The sequence below is a fragment of the Balaenoptera physalus genome, assembly GCF_965194825.1.
Source record: "Balaenoptera physalus genome assembly, chromosome: 7".
Taxonomy (NCBI): Eukaryota; Metazoa; Chordata; class Mammalia; order Artiodactyla; family Balaenopteridae; genus Balaenoptera; species Balaenoptera physalus.
The window spans coordinates 104,448,650-104,466,358 of NC_138886.1; the positions used below are offsets into that span (position 1 = coordinate 104,448,650).

The following is a 17,709-nucleotide window of genomic DNA, read 5'->3' on the forward strand; positions in this document are numbered from 1 at the left end:
GAGCTGTACCTCCACACCCACCCTGCTCAGGCTCCCCTGGACCACCCTACTTCCTGGCCCGGGTGGGTTCTCCTCTAGCAACCAGATGATCCTTTTAGGAACAGGTTTTCTCCCAAATTGCTTTTATAGTAGTGGATTAGTCCAGGGTCTCCAGAGAAAGAGGACCAATAGGATGTGCATATATATAGAAGGAGATTCGTGATGAGGCGCTGGTGCCTGTGATTATGGAGGCTGAGAAGTCTGCAGGGTGAGTCAGCAGCCTTGAGACCCAGGAAGAGCCAGTGTTTCAGTTTGAGTCCAAAGGCAGGAAAAAGCCATTATCCCAGCTTGAAGGCCATCAGGTAGGAGGAATTCCCTCTTTTCCCAGGAGGGTCAGTCTTTTGTTCTATTCAGTCCTTCAGTTGATTCGATGAGGCCCACCCACATTAGGAAGAGCAGTCTGCTTTACTCAGTCTATCCATCTGAATGCTAAAGTCATCCAAAAACACCCTCACGGAAACACCCAGAATCATCTTTGATCACGTATCTGGGCACCCAGTGGCCCAGCCAAGTTAACACGTGAAATTTACCATCACAGGCTGTACACAAACTTTTGGAGTCTCATCTAGAGTGGCCACTAGCTGACCCAAACACTTAAGGAGATTAATATTCTCTGGAAGAATGGAGACGAGGGTAAGAAATGACAAAATAACCCACCTGGAAGAGTCTCAGGTTTCTTTGCCATTTCTATGGGCACCAAATGGAGACACCTTTAAAAATTCCTCAAGCCTAACCCTCAAACTAAGGTCCTGGAATATGAGACAGATGAACTATGACCCCTGCTCACCAGAAGAGCTGTGAAATAGGTCTTTATAGGACCAGTGGTAATAGTGTGTGTCTGTGGTTTGTATACTTGCCCAGAATGGAGGCTGGAATGGCCTCCTGCACCTGATGAATGATGGTGTCACAGCTAACGTCATCACCAGAGGTCGTAACAAGTTCACTGGTCCCACTGGTCTCACTCCTTCAGGACCGCCCCCCTGCAGACTCTCCTCCTGGTCTCTGAGCTGGAGACACTGCTATTTTATGGATGGTTATTTGTGAGGCGGCGGTGGCTGTACGATCTAAAGGACTGAGCTGTGATTTTTTCGCTGGAAGTAGCAACTCCTGTAATAGATAATAACCTTGTTTACAGAGTGACTTATTTACTTACATGGGAGAAGAAAATAAAAGTCATCAAATGATGGCCAGGAGGGGGAATTCTGATGTTCCAGTGTGGCCCACAAACTCCTGTTCTTTTATTGCAAATACCCCCCGCCTCCCCCTGCCCCAGCCCTCATTCCTGTGCTATCTGTTGGTTAAGGCTCCCAGGGCAGGGGTATGCTGGGAAACGTTAACACCTGGCTTTGCAGACAAAAACGTCATGATTTATAGGGTTCGCCAATTCTTGTGGTATAAATAGTTATACCCTGCTGCCGCTGGGACGTGGAAAATGACGTGCAGTAACACAGCTTTGCAGAGTCTTAACTTCAAGGGTGTGGACGATAGTAACATGTCACACAATGATTAGCAAGTGATGAGTTTTGAGTATTACCTTTAAAAAAATGTAACTTATTTTTGTGGACCTCGTCCTTAGGCTTCTTGTACCTTAAACAGCTTCCCCTCCAAGCATCCCTTCTTCCCTCTCCCACCCCCTCCTTCCTCATTTCACTTTCTCTCATCTAATTCACACCAACATGAGACAGTTGGCTTCTCCCGATCCGCGGACAGTGTCTGGAAAAGGTTCCTCGGTGACCCCCTAATTATAAAATCAAAAACTCCTTTTCACTTGGTGCTGTCACCTCACAACCTTTCTCCCAGACCTCCGGCATCTGCCGTGCAGGTTCCTCTTTACTTTTTCTTATTCCTGATTATTTGTGAACAGTCTTACCCTCTACTTATTAATTTATTCCTCCATCAATATACTAACCAATTATTTCATTCAACTAGTGTTTATTGAATTGCCATTCTGGGGTAGCCCTGTGCTAGGAGTTGGGGATAAAGAGGTGATTAAATAAGCATGCTTCCTGCTCTTTCAGTGCCAGTAGTAGAGACAGATGAGAGAAAATACCAGGAGATCACATTGGTAGTGAGGATACAGAAATCAAGACTGGCTTCTCTGAGGAGGTGATACGGAAGTGGAGCCCTAGATACCCAGGAAAATGGATGGGAGTGGTGTGCAGATGTTTTTGTGCATGAGTGTGTGTGTCCATGTGTGTGTGTTGCATTCTAGGAGGAGATAGAAACTGACAGTATCCAATGTAATTAGTGTATTGAGTCAGGGGGAGGGTACCCAGGAGGTGGCCAGCACCAGGCAAGTGCAGTGGGAAACCACTGGAGATTTTCTGAAAGATTATTCTATCTTCTGTGTGGAGAACAGATTGGAAAGGCAGAAATTAAAGTAGAGCCAGTTGGGAGACAATTAGGAGGGGTGACGGTGGCTTGGACCAGTGTCATGTGTCAAAGGGCAGTGGCATACATTGGGCCCAAGTCTGTATTGCTTACTGACCATGCAACGTGCCCATCCACTGTTTCATGGCCTCTTAAATGAAACAGGTCTCAAACTGAATTCATGACCTTTCCCACCTACATTCTGTTCCTCAGTTAATGGTGTCACCGCTCACCTGCTTCCCAAACTCGGGACCTCATCGCCATCCTTGAATACCTCCTTTTCCTAAACTCATTACATCTTTTCAGTCACTAAACTATTGTTTCTGCTCAACAGGGTTTCAAATCTTCTTTTCCTTTCCTTTTGTCCTGATTCATGCCTTCACCATTTCTTTCTGTGATTATTACAATAAACTAACTGGTCTTCAGATGATTGCTTTGGGAAAGACTCTTTTTAAATTGGCTAAAAAATATAATATAGTCTTACTTAGATGTTTCAAAGTTTCCCTTCAGCTGCTTTCCCTTCTAATTTTCTTCCTTTCAGAGGTAATCACCATCACCTGTTATTTATATTTACAGACACACACATACACACTTCTTTTTCTTCCTTTCTTTTATCTTTTCTTTTTCTTTTCTGTTTCACAAAGCAAAGTATTCTACATACATAGTTCTGTGACTTGCTCTTTTCATTTAATATGCTTTGGAAATCTTTCAATATTAGTACCCATAATTCTGCTTCATTCTTTTTGGCATTTGCTTAATATTCATATACAAGGAGGTGCTAATACTTATTCAGTCAGTTCCCTATTGTTAGACATGTAGATAGTTTACAATTTATCACAGATTGTAAAATAATGAACATTCTTCTACATGAATCTTTCCATTTGGGCAAATATTTTTGCCTGTGTGTACAATAAGTTTTAGCTAATATTAACCTTTTCTTTTCTTATTACATTCATGGGACCTAGAGTACAGTAATCAATTCTATTGGTGAAGGTGACTTTTTTAGTTTTTAAATTTTTAAAAAATTTTTAATTTTTTTAACATCTTTATTGGAATATAATTGCTTTACAATGGTGTTAGTTTCTGCTTTATAACAAAGTGAATCAGCTATACATATACATATATCCCCATATCTCTTCCCTCTTGTGTCTCCCTCCCACCCTCCCTATCCCACCCCTCTAGGTGGTCACAAAGCACTGAGCTGATCTCCCTGTGCTATGTGGCTGCTTCCCACTAACTATCTATTTTACGTTTGGTAGTGTATATATGTCCATGCCACTCTCTCACTTTATCCCAGCTTGCGCTTCCCCCTCCCTGTGTCCTTAAGTCCGTTCTCTACGTCTGTGTCCTTAAGTCCGTTCTCTATGTTTGTGTATTTACTCCTTTCCTGCCCCTAGGTTCTTCAGAACCAGTTTTTTTTTTTTTTTAGATTCCATATATTTGTGTTAGCATACAGTATTTGTTTTTCTCTTTCTGACTTACTTCACTCTCTGTATGACAGACTCTAAGTCCATCCACCTCACTACAAATAACTCAATTTCATTTCTTTTTATGGCTGAGTAATATTACATTGTATATATGTGCCACGTCTTCTTTATCCATTCATTGAAGGTGACTTTTTCACTTCTGGCTACAAAGTCAGTCTTCTGTACTTACTATAAAGGAGGACATTTACTATTATATACGTTTTTACAAGTTAAGAAACATTTCCTATAACCCTAGTTTTCCAAATGAACTTCCAAATTAGTTTTCAGCACTTGAGATAAATATATATTTTTCACCCTTTTTCTGTTAATGTGGTGAATCATTTATCTTTGTAAAATAAATATCTCTCATCTTTCTAATTAAAAGCTCTCTGTTGCTTGCCTTTGCTTGTAGAAGTCAATGCAAATGCCTTATTATGACACACAAACTTTCATGGTTTGGCTTCAGTTTAGCTCTTGAGCTTCATCTTTTGCCCCTCAACCACCAATATTTCAGCCACATGAAACAGCTTGTTTTCCCCAAACCAGTTGCAACTCTGGCCTTAGCTCAAATTCTCCCACTCTGGGCCCTTTCTGTCCACTCCATCTTGGCCTGAAATAACTCTCTGTTAGCTTTCAAGACTCAGTAGCAGAGTTTATGAGGCAGAGTTAATGATCACTTCTTAGGATCTCCATAGCCCTGTGGGTTTGTCTTTGTGTTCATTGATTCAATCCATGCTAAGTGGGAACCTACCGGATGCCTATTGCTGGGGCTCCTGAGAACCCAAGATGAATTAAATGGTCCCTGCTTTCAAGGAAATCATTCTCCAGAGGGGGCTTTACAGGTGTGTGATAGAAGGCCATGAATTGTGGAAAAGGAGGTCAGCTGGCTCTTCCCAAAACTTCCCTGGGGAAAGAGCCTGTGATAAACACTTAATATGTGAAGATGGAGGAATCAAGGTGACTGTAGGACACTGGGGAATGTGACAGAACAAAAGAGACTGGTGAGGAGGGTAACCTGTGGGCCTATTTATATATGGCTGGTGATTAAGAATGTAACTTCAGAGAGGCACATTTTGAACTCCATTCTGCTTAAAAATCCCTTGATGATTGTTCTTTCCATGAACGGGCATGTATGACACAGCCCACCCAAAGTCTTTACAGGCTGTTCCATAGATGAGAAGCCTTATTAGCAGACCCATGAATTCTGTTTTTATTGCTCTTTTTCTTTAAAGCTAATTACAGAAGGGTTTCAGTAAGAGAATCAACTTTAATGAGAGCCATGAATAAGTATTTTTAAGGTAAAATGTTGTATAGCCAAATGTCACCAGGACGTTTCCAAACAGAAAGCTAAACCCCTGAACGCTTCCACATGCCCCCACCTTTAATTAAAGCACGTGGATTTATGAAAAAGAATGAGGGAAAATGAATGTATCAACAAGTATTTTTTGAGGGCTCAGTTACTCGCCTTGTCCTGTGGAAGGTATTGTAGATTGTGAAAGAGGTACAGGGTGATTTTCCGAAAGGAACTTGTGATCCAGTTGAGGAGGAAAAGCTGCTCCATTTTAAAAAGAAAGAAAAAAATATCACGTTTAATAAGGTGCTAATGGCATGGTGAGAGATTGATGGTGTCTGGAGTTATCAAGAAAGGCTTCTCAGAGGGTGTGGGATTTTTTTCTGGGTCCTGAAAGATTGTCCAGATCTGGGTAGGTGGAGGGATGGAGGATGTTCAAGCAGGAGAACCAGAGTGAGAGACACTTTGGAGGTGGGAGTGGGCACGGCATTTGACTAGCGGGGCGGGGGGAAAGACATTCCACTGCAGACTGGCCACAGTCAGAGGGACGCTGAGATGTTGGCTGCCATTTGTTGGTAACAGGGGCTGTAGCCTCTTGGAGTCAGGATGCTGCCTGTTCAATGGGGGAACCAGTCCATTGCTGGTCCTTGTTGGATTACACTAGACAACCTCCCTCCATGAGGCTGGGAGCTGGAGGTATATTTCCCTCGCTTTCTCCTCTCCAAGCTAAACATTTCTCACTCAGTCAACAGTCCTGATCTCACGATATCCTGGATTCTCTTATCTGTTTACGTCTTAGTTTGTAAATTACATTTAAGAGACTTTGCTCATGTAAAGAATTTGGTGGAATTGCTTGGGTTGGTGTATATTCTATTTGTAGAGTTTTGTCCTGTCCTGAGAATAATTTGGACCTTAGTTCATATGCCTACACAACAGAGATAAATTCATCTTTGTCTAAGATACAGCTGCTCCTTTTTCTAAGAAAGGATGATAGGGTTTTCTTTATGGCTTATTTGTTATAATCTACAAGCAGATGATTTTCAGAGTCACACTTCCTTTTATCTAAAGGCTCAGTGTAAACTCACCTCTGCCCTCCCACCCTCCTACTATAGGCCACTCAACAATTGAGAACTTCCAACCATCAGCCTTTGTCATCAAAACTCAGAATTGCAATTAACAAGGCCAGTGGAATCATCACTGGGAATAATGCCACCCATAGAACAAAGTGAATGCCCCACAATAGAGTGGTGCTATAAGTTCTGATGCATTCAAAACCATGCAGTAACATACAGACATTTAAAACAGAGAGTTAGAATTTTATTATGGTTTATTGGAAAAGAGGCATCGCTGGCTGAGAAGAGCATGGTGCAACAACGTGTGTGTAATATGAACTGATTCTTAGAGTAGAAACAAGTACAGAAATGCTTGTATATATCCACAATTACAGATGGAGATTTTCACAGCCCACTCTGAGCAATTGATAGGCTACTGTGCTGAAAATCATCAAGGATATACAAAACTGAACAACATAATCAACCACAGAATCTAGTAGACATCCATAGAGTCCTCCATGAAACCACAGCAGAATAAACATCCTTATCAAGTGCCCATGGAACATCTACCAAGACAGACCATTCCTCAAGCCATAAAACAGGCAAATCTAACCAAGTTTAAAATAATTGGAATCATACAGAGTATGTTCTCTGACCACAATGGATTCAAATTAGAAAGCAATAAGGAAAGACAGCAGGAAAATATCCAAACACTTGGAAATTAAGTCACATGCCTACAAATAATCCATGGGACAAAGGACAAATTTCAAAGGAAATTTAAAAATACATAGAATTGAATGAAAATGAAACTACATCATATCAAAATATGTGGGACGCAGCTAGAATAGTGCCAAGAGGGAAATATATAGCCACAAATGCTTACATTGGAAAAAAGTTCTCCAACCAATAATCCAAGTATCTAGCTCAGGACACTAAAAAAGAACAAAATAAAGCCAAAGCAAGCAGCCAGAAGAAAATAACAAAGATAAAAGCAAAATCAATGTAGTGAAAAACAAAATCAATAGAAAAAAGTCAATGAAACAAAAATCTGATTCTTTGAAAAAAATCAATAAGATGAATAAACCCAGCAAGACTGACAAAGATCAAAAGAGAGAAGATACAAGTCACCAATCCTAGGAATGTAGAAGGGGTTATTTCAACAGATCCTGTAGCCCTGACAAGGCTTCTGAGACAGCTTGGCCGTGTTCTCAGTTGTTAGAGTGCAGACCCTGGGCTGGCGTTAGCTCCCTAAGAGCCAGGACAGTGAGGTGGGCTCCAGGCAAGGGGAGCGTGGCAAAGAGTGGAATGCGAAGCCAGGAATCCAGATACAGTCTGGTGCAATTAAACGGAGGCCCAGTGCTGAGACTGGGGCTCAAGGCCCTGTGAGTGGGCCCACAGAAGAAGGCTGGCTGGGCTAAGAAGGTGGCTGTTGGCACTAGGCCTGCAAGGGGTTCAGTTACACAGAGAGAAGCTAAGCAGACCTCAGGGGCCATCTTGTCCAATAATCTTTTTATTTATTTTTTGAGATGGTGGGAGGTGAAGAAAACCAATGCTCAAGGTGAGAGAATGTATCTTCTGAGACCAAGCAGCTAGTTCAGTGTCAGAGTGAAGATGAGAGTGGTGAATGGAGACACGCTCCATAGGATAAAGAGGGCTGGTCAGCTTTGCCTCCTTTACACATGAACTAGAACAGGGCTTTAGCTGTAGTACCAATATGTATTTTGGGAATATTTCTTCCATCTTTTCCTTTGACTTTGAATAGCAGATGTGGCCTATTGCGTTGCTGTGATTTTCAGATGAAATGAAGCACAGTGATTTACTTTTAACCAAACCCCAGTCATACTTCCTCTCTCTGACTCAGCTTCCTCATCGTAAATGAGATGGATGACACACGCCACCAGCTAACATTTACAATGACATCCTGGCTCTTTTGACGAAAGCCTATATGGCATTTGTATTAATAATTTTCCCTGTGAGATGAAAGATTAAAAGAGAATTGTTGCACTAGCTAAGGAAACGTAAGACATAGGGTTCCTATGGAACCAAATGGCTAATTTCTTCCCTGTAAGGGAGCTGAAAAGAATCTGATAAAGGAAATAGGGAAACTGAAAGTGGGTTGTTACTTCTGTCAACATCCAACCCATTATTCCCACAAGACTGTCCTGCGGCATCTACCTCTTCACATCATGTGACCTTTGTGCCACTGCACCGGAGACACATTTCTGGCTTTACTCTTAACAGCAGGTACCCTGGGTTCTCTGGACACATGACAACTCTACTTAACTCTTAATCTTCCCTTCCACAGGGTGATGCCCATCAAGAAGAGGTGCATCTGAGCCTCAAGTCCCTTGTCTGAAATGGGGGTGACTACAGCATCGTCTTATAGAGTAGTCAGGAGGAGTGCAGTGAATGAACATTAGTAGGGCAACTGGCACAGTGCCTGGCAGGTGACAGAGGCTTCCTGAAAGTTTGCTATTTGAGCCATCTGTGTCCCTATTATTGAATCTGGAGCTCACCTCGCCAAAGTTCCATGAGTCAGGGATGACCTCTGTCTTCAGTCAAAGAGATTGATTATTCATTTGCTTTAGTCAAGAAAGAGTACTGTCATATCACAAGATTGTAGCTTCAACTCTGTGTCAGCTCAACCTCCTAACATGTGAATCCATTCCAGGAGATGGATGTGATGGTGCAGCACTGATCTCGATGCCACTGAGGTGGACGTGAGGCTGAGACTCGATGGGATGAAAGCTGGAAAATGATTGCTTGCTCTTCCTGGTGCCTATTTTGGGTTCTCAGCTTCACAGCTTCTGCAGATTTTCTTTGGGGCTGCAGTATGAACAGCATGGGTTTTGTCATGGAGGGTGAATAACAAGGTAATTGCCAGTAACTGGTTTTGAAAACCAACCAACTGGTTTTTGCTGCTGGAAAGAAGCAGCATGGATGCTGGAAACAGATTGCATTGTGGGTGTGTGGTGTCTATGCGGCCATAGATTCCAGTGTCAGTGTTGAAGTTGATAGGTTCTGGTAAAGAGCTTGACAGCTGCCTTATAAGCCAGGGAACAGAAACTGAGCTGTTATAGGGCTTCAAACAACATTTATTATAAAGCCAAGTTATTCTGGTGGGTTGATTAGAAATGATTTTCATCTTTTGATGCTTGTTTGTGTTTTCCAAATTTTTGTACAATGAACATACATGATTCATCAGAAAAAGTTGAGTATTAAAAATAAAATGACTTTGAGGGCTTTCTTTTTTTTTTAAGTTTTTTAAAAAATTAATTAATATATTTATTTTTGGCTGCGTTAGGTCTTTGTTGCTGTGTGCGGGCTTTCTCTAGTTGCGGAGAGCGGGGGCTACTCTTCGTTGTGGTGCGTGGGCTTCTCATTGCGGTGGCTTCTCTTTGTTTCAGAACACGGGCTCTAGGCACACGGGCTTCAGTAGTTGTGGCGTGTGGGCTCAGTAGTTGTGGCTTGAGGGCTCTAGAGCACAGGCTCAGTAGTTGTGGCACTCGGGCTTAGTTGCTCCACGGCATGTGGGACCTTTCCAGACCAGGGCTCAAACCTGTGTCCCCTGCATTGGCAGGCGGATTCTTAACCACTGCGCCACCAGGGAAGCCCGAGGGTTTTCTTAAAAGCAATGATCTTTTATTTATTTATTTATTTTTTAAAATTTTATTTATTTATTTATTTGTTTGTTTGTTTGTTTATTTATTTATTTATGGCTGTGTTGGGTCTTCGTTTCTGCACGAGGGCTTTCTCTAGTTGCGGCAAGTGGGGGCCACTCTTCATTGCGGTGCGCGGGCCTCTCACCATCGCGGCCTCTCCCGTCACGGAGCACTGGCTCCAGACGCGCAGGCTCAGCAATTGTGGCTCACGGGCCTAGTCGCTCCGTGGCATGTGGGATCTTCCCAGACCAGGGCTCGAACCCGTGTCCCCTGCATTGGCAGGCAGATTCTCAACCACTGCGCCACCAGGGAAGCCCCTCTTTTATTCTTTTTGTTGACTACATAGTAGACCATGCAACCTTGACTGTTCAGCTCAAAGAGCACCATATATATACAAATACATCACACCCACACAAGTACCTGACAAAGACCAAAAGCATATTCCCACATCCTCCCAGGCTTCCTCGTGCCCCAGCCAGTCAGGACCCATCCAAGAGTACCCACTATTCTGACTTCTGCCACCACTGATTAGTTTATGTCCATGAACTTTTAAATGAAAAAAAAAGCTATGATATTGGCAAGATTAGTGCTGTTAAGTATGGCCCATTCTTCTTGTGTGGACAGTAACATTTCAATAAACTCAAGGTTATTTTTAGAGGAAATCTTATAAATATATAACTTTTAGGATACAAAATCCCATATAAAGTAGATTAGGCAAATTAATTGATGAAATCTAGAGTTTTCCTTTTCTCAAATATGTACAGCCCAGTGTGGACCTCACGGTTCTGCTGAACAACATGCAAGCTGAGTACGAAGCCCTGGCCAAGCAGAACCGAAGGGACGCCGAGGCCTGGTTCAACGAAAAGAGTGCTCCGCTGCAACAGCAGATCTCTGAGGATGTGGGAGCCACCACCTCAGCCCAAACACTGGAAATTGAACTTCAGTCTCTCCTAGCCATGAAACACTCCCTGGAGTGCTCCTTGACAGAGACCCAGGGCAACTACTGTGTGCAGCTGGCCCAGATCCAGGCTCAGATCGGGGCCCTGGAGGAACAGCTGCACCAGGTCAGGACAGAGACCGAGGGCCAGAAACTGGAGTACGAGCAGCTCCTGGACATCAAAGTCCACCTGGAAAAAGAAATCGAGACCTACTGTCTCCTCATCGGTGGAGATGATGGGGCTTGTGAGCCCAAAGGTTACAAGTCTAAAGATTATGTATCTGGAAATGTGGGAAACCAAATCAAAGATCCGGCCAAACCCACAGTGGTTAAGAAAGTCCTTGAGGAGGTAGACCAAAGCAGCAAAGTACTTATCACCAGGCTCCACTCCCTGGAGGAGAAATCTCAAAGCAATTAATTTGATACACAAGAGAGAGCATATGCCAAATACTCTCTGAGAAGAGAAGGTGTTATATATCTGTCTGGAAAAATGAGCAAGCCTAAGAAAAAGGTCTGTCCTCTTGCCTTTCTGTTACTGAAATATAATCTCTCTCTGGGCAATCAATAGCATTATCAATAGCATCTTCCCATTCATTTGGAAGAACGTCATGTACAAATGTGATGACTCACTTGATTACCGTACAGAAAATGCTGTCAATTCTTTGTAGTCAGTAAACCTTCTTCCTTTAAAAAAAAATGTATATAGGTACAAACACTCATAACAAATAATCTTAACTTTAGCATCACTATATCAAATCATTTTGGAACCTGAAATTATTTCATAGCAATACCAGACAGGATTACATGCCATGTTATATAAGTGGGAGAGTGGGCATGGTTGGCTTGAAAATTGTGAGAAGGTGCTCTTTTTTTTTAAATTGAAATATAGCTGATTTAAATGTTGTGTTAGTTTCTGGTGTGCAGCAAAGTGATATATATATATATATATATATATATATATAAATATATATATATATATATATGCATATATATATATCATATATTATTTTCCATTATGGTTTATTATAGGATGTAGAATATAGTTCCTTGTGCTATCCAATGGGACTTTGTTGTTTATCTATTTTGTATATAATAGTTGGTCTCTGCTAATCCCAAACTCCTAGTTTATCCCTCCACCACTCCCTTTCCCCTTTGATAACCATAAGTTTGTTTTCTATGTCTGTGAGTCTGTTTCTGTTTTATAAGTAAGTTCATTTGTGACATATTTTAGATTCCACATATAAATGATAACATACGGTATTTGTCCTTTTCGTTCCGATTTACTTCACTTAGTATGATAATCTCTAGGTCCATCCATGTTGCTGCAAATGGCATTGTTTCATTCTTCTTTATGGCTGAGTAATTTTCCATTATATCTATATATAGATATATATTTACCACCTCTTCTTTACCCATTCATCTGTCGACAGACATTTAGGTTACTTCCATGTCTTGGCTTATAAATAGTGCTGCTATGAACATTGGGGTGCATGTATCTTTTTGAATTAACAGTTTTCTCCATATATATGCCATGAGTGGGATTGCTGGATCATATGGCAACTCTATTTTTAGTTTTTAAAGGAACCTCCATACTGTTTTCTACAGTGGCTGCACCATTTTACATTCCCATCAACAGTGTAGGAGGATCCCCTTTTCTCCACATTGTCTCCAACATTTGTTATTTGTAGAGAAGTTGCTCTTGAACACAAGAGTTTGTGATCGACTTGCTAAGATAGTTGGGCCACAGCTAACTTCAGCAGTTCTAAAGGATTTTTCAAACCTAGAATTTCTGGAACAGAATTTTGCTTGAATTTAAAGTCCCCACACAGGGACTTCCCTGGTGCTCCAGTGGTTAAGAATCCGCCTTCCAATGCAGGGGATGCGAGTTCGATCCCTGGTCAGGGAACTAAGATCTCACATGCCGTGGGGCAACTAAGCCCACGCACCATAACTACTGAGCTCGACTCTCTAGAGCCCATGCGCCGCAACTAGAGAAGCCTGCACGCCACAACGAAAGATCCTGAATGCTGCAATGAAGATCCCAAGTGCCACAGCTAACACCCTACACAGCCGAATAATAAAATTTAAAAAACAAACAAACAAAAAAACAGTTGCCACACATTCTATAAGTTGATGACATTTGAACTCTATTTGATAGTGGGTGTAGTAGCCCTTACACGTGCTCACCACTGGGGTCACCCAATGGGGATTTGGGGATTTGGGTGAAAGAGGTGAAGTTCACAGCTTGCCCTGGGCCTTTGGGTTCTCACAGGTTGTTGAGTGATGATTCACCAAGTCAGAGATGAGACTCAGGCAGGAGCTCGTTTATAGTGTACTTTATGCCCCACATATTTAACTCAGATTTCCTGGAGAACAGTTCATCACATGTGCCAGTTCCCCATAGAACCTGAAGCCATTCAAGTCCCTAGGGGTTGGTGCCACTAACAACAAAATCCTAAAAAGAGATTCACTGACCATTATTGCAAATCCAAAAGTCTGTACACAACCTTACTAAATATGGATACTTCTAGTTAGTAATGTTTAGCTTTCTCTTATGAAAGCAATACATGCTAATTGCAGAAAAAGTAGAAACTAGAGAAAAGAATAAAGAAGAAAATTAAACTTACCTGTAATCACAATTTTTCATAGTAACTGCTATTAAGATTTCCATGATGTTTTTTAGCCTTTATTTTTACTTATGCAAAATTGAGATCAGGTTCAATGATTCTCCAAATTATTCAGTATTATTAGAAGACATTTTTTTTTTTTTTTTTTTTGGCTGCGCCATGTGGTGTGTGGGATCTTAGTTCCCCAACCAGGGATTGAACCTAGGCCCTTGGCAGTGAAAGGGAGTCCTAACCGCTGGATGGCCAGGGAAGTCCCTAGAAGACATGGTTTTTAAGGATTGCATAATATTCTATCCTATTAAAGCATTATAACTTAAACATTTTCTTATCTTTTAATATTTAGGCTATTTCCAATATTTATCACTATAAAAGCTTGGGTATCAATCATTCATTCATTTACTCAGTAAATCGCACTGAGTTTATACTCAGGCCCTGTACAGTTGCAGAGGGTACAAATTGGGGATAAAAAAAACCAGATGTGGTCTTTTGTCTCATAGAGCTTACATTCTGGTTAGGAAGTCAGAAACAAATGAAATAAACAAGCTAATCAAATAAAGACAATTTAAAAGCTAATCAAATAATTTAAAAATACAGCCATGCCCAGAAGAGCCAAAATAATCTTGATAAAGAAGAAAAAAGTTAGAGGACTCACATTTTCTGATTTCAAGACAATATGATACTGACCTAAGTATAGATATATAGATCAATGGAATAGAATTGAGAGTCCAGAAATAAATCCATACATTTATGGTCAATTTATTTTTGACATAGGTTCCAACACTGTTCAATGGGGAATTGTCTTTTCAGCAGATGGTGCTAGGGCAACTAGATATCCACATGCAAAAGAATGAAGTTGGACCCCTTCCCACATCATATATAAAAATAAACTTACGCTGGATCAAAGACTTTAAGAACTAAAACCACGAAACTCATAGAAAACACATAGGGGTAGATCTTTGTGATCATGGATTAGGCAATCGTTTTTTAGCTATGATACCAAAAGCACAAACAACAGAAGAAAAATAGATAAATTGAACTTCATTAAAATGAAAATTTTTGTGCTTCAAAGGACACTGTCAAGAAAGTGAAAGGGCAACCAAAGAATGGGAGAAAATATTTGCAAATCATATGTCTGATAAGGGACTGACATCCAGAATATATAAGGAATTGTTATAATTCAACATTAAAGACAAAAATAACCCAATTTAAAAAAATGAGCAAAGGATCTGAACAGACATTTCTCCATAAAAGACATACAGATGGCCAGTAATCACATGAAAAGATGCTCAACGTCTTTAGTCATTAGAGAAATGCAAATCAAAACCACAATAAGATATCACTTCACACCCACTAGGATAGCTGAAATAAAAAAGACAAACAATATCGAGTGCTGTTGGTGAAGATGTGGAGGAATTGGAACTCATATGTTGCTGATGGGAATGTAAAATGCTACACCTGCTTTGGAAAAAGTTTTGGTGGTTCTTCAGAATGTTAAACATAGAGTTACCACATGACCCAGCAATTCCACTCCTACGTATACACCCAAGAGAACTGAAAGCGTATGTTCACATGAAAACTTGTACGTGAATGTTCATGGCAGCTTTCTTCATAATAGCCCCAAAGTGGAAATAACCCAAATGTCCATCAGCTGGTGAATGGATACAATGGAATAGTATTCACCTAGGAAAAGGAATGAAATACCAACACATGCTGTAACATGGATGAGACTTGAAAACATGCTGAGTGAAAGAAGCCAGACACAAAAGGGCACATATTTATAATTCCACTTATATAGAATGTCCAGAATTGGCAATTCTGTAGAAATAAAATAAAAAGTAGATTAGTGGTTGCCAGGAGCTGGGGTGGAGAGAGGGCGGAGACTGCTAATGAGTCTCTACCCAGGTTTATTTTGGGGGTGACAAAAATGTTCTGGAGTTAAACAGTGGGGAAGATTGTACAATATTGTGAATATACTGAAAATGACAATTGTACATGTTAAAAGGATGACTTTTTATAGCAGATGAATTATATCTCAATCAAACAGAATTGCTAAAAATGTGGGCATGTTAAATAAAATGAGCCAGAGGGAAGAGGGGACTTGACTTCATCAAGCATGTGAAGTCTGAATGTCAGAGCAGTCATCTAGGTGAAGAAAGGAGGAAAGTGTTTTAGATAACAGGGCACAGCGTGAAAGGTCTCAGGAGGGGGGTGTGGAGGGGCCATGCCTTTTCTGATGGGCCCCTCATTATTTTCTTAGATTAGGTGAAAGAGACTAGGCATTAAAATGTAAATAAAATCTCATTTCCGAGGCAATGAAGTTCATTGTAAAAATTATGATTTTCAGGTAAATAGTAAAATGAAAATAAATCACATCGTGCAGAGTTGGCAAAGAGGGAGGGGAAAGGTGCTCTCACACACCATGAGCAGATGTATAAATCGGTACAAGTTTTATGAAAAGCCAATTGAAATACTTATCACAGGAGTGTGTTGTGGATGAATAGTCAGTGTTCTGAATATAGTATAGGTAGCTTTCACTCATTGTGCCTGGCTTAATTAATGCCATTTGTTTAAAATCCATGCTGTCTCGTATATTTCTCACAATAATTCCATTTTACAGATGAGGAAAAAGAGACTCAAAAAGGGTCAGTGGTTGGCTGCAGTTCACAAAACCATGAGGTGGGTCTGTAACCTAGGGCAGTATGAATCCAAAGTCCACTCTTGTCTATCGAGCTGAATGCAGAAATATGCAAAGCTTCACAAGGCTTTGTCATTCGCCAGCCAGCAAAAGTGACATGTGCCTTTCTTAGAACTGTCTTCTTATGCTTTTAAAAGAACGGAAGACAGAGGAGTGAAATTTGAGGTCAGTGGTTTTTCTTGTTCATTTTTACATTGTAGCGCTTGGCACATAGAAACATTAAATACATGTTGAATTGTGTAATTATGGCATACTCGGCTTAAAAGAACACATGCCAGTTAACATACAGACTTAGAGATTAGGTGGCTAACTCATAGAATATATATTCATTTAAAAATTGTAATTAGTCATTGGGAAACTAAGTATGTGATTCAATTGGAAAACTATCAATTTACTGACCTTTTAGGAAATGCACCTGTAATCCCAATTGAATGTTACCTGTATCCATTTCCAGGATACTGCTCTAGATGGGGAAAAATTGACACCTAGGTAAACTGGAGAAAATGTTGAAATTTATAGCAATAGTATTATAGTCTGCTTTTTTCCATTCCTGAATTTTTTTTAAAAAAACTTTTTATTTTGAAATAATTACAGAATATTGTCACAAATATTTGTGCTTTTTTACTCCTCTCTTCCTTTGCTAGGATAAGCATTCCCGTCCCCCACCTTGTTTTTTCGTATTGTTCTTTAACTTAAAATACACAGTCTCAGACACTCACTTGGATCAATATAGCTAAGTGAAAAGGCTTATTTAACAGTCAAATATCTAAATTCCAGAATAATTTCAGGGAAACACAATCAGAGAATGTTCAAGTACATTACATATCACAAACCATTGTAAATTGGTGCTAATAAGTGAAATGAAAAGTTAATGAAAAAATTATGATTCATGAGATTTCTGCATTATCAAATGAAGTGTTATAAGCTTTCTAGTTCTGATTACTGGAGGGATGTTGAAAGCATCTTTAACTTCGTTAGCCTTTAGTGAATACATTCACCAAACATTTATTTTGTACCCATTCCAGGTGAGGCATTAGGAATGCAAGGAGGAATAAAGACACAATCCTGCAGCTTCTTCTGGGTGACAAAATGTGTAAATGAGTGCTGGAGCCTTCACTGGGTTAGGGGACAATGATGTAGGGCACTAACTCGACATTTTGGAGGCATCTTGGCATGTGAGGAAATTGATAGGGAGGGATGGCATGGCAATGACAAAGAGCCCTAAAGGTTTAAATTTTCTTCATTTTTAATTTTGGCAGTGTAACTTTGTTACATTCTCTGTGCAAAGCCTTGTACCGTGACAAAATGGTGAAAAGGCATCATGCAAACAGGCAAAGAGGTCCATGGCAGCAGAATACAAATAGCGCTCTCACACAATAAGGGATGTTATTACTTGAGGGGGGAAGGGCACTTTCTGGGTGCCTGATATTTGATGTGGATCGTTAAGGATTGGAAGGGATCTGAGAAGGGGAAGTGGAAGGGAGGGGAGGAAAGAAGGGACTGCAGGCAGCAGTTCATTGCATATATGGACACAGGAGGTGTGAGAAGATGGAGTGGAGAAGGTGGTGAT

At 40.6% G+C, this 17,709-nt stretch overlaps 2 protein-coding genes across 2 annotated transcripts in view; both read left to right on the forward strand.

The window, feature by feature from the left end:
* Positions 1-17,709, forward strand: part of SHC3 (SHC adaptor protein 3) — a 160,383-nt gene that overhangs the window by 16,349 nt on the left and 126,325 nt on the right.
* Positions 10,205-13,482, forward strand: LOC309665144 (keratin, type I cytoskeletal 25-like). Its single transcript, XM_082471385.1, has one exon. The coding sequence runs from the start codon at positions 10,678-10,680 to the stop codon at positions 11,233-11,235; it is 558 nt and encodes a 185-aa protein (XP_082327511.1). The 5' UTR covers positions 10,205-10,677; the 3' UTR covers positions 11,236-13,482.

Excerpts from the sequence above, each read along its gene's own strand:
- LOC309665144 (XM_082471385.1), top strand. The coding sequence starts at position 10,678 with ATGCAAGCTGAGTACGAAGCCCTGGCCAAGCAGAACCGAAGGGACGCC.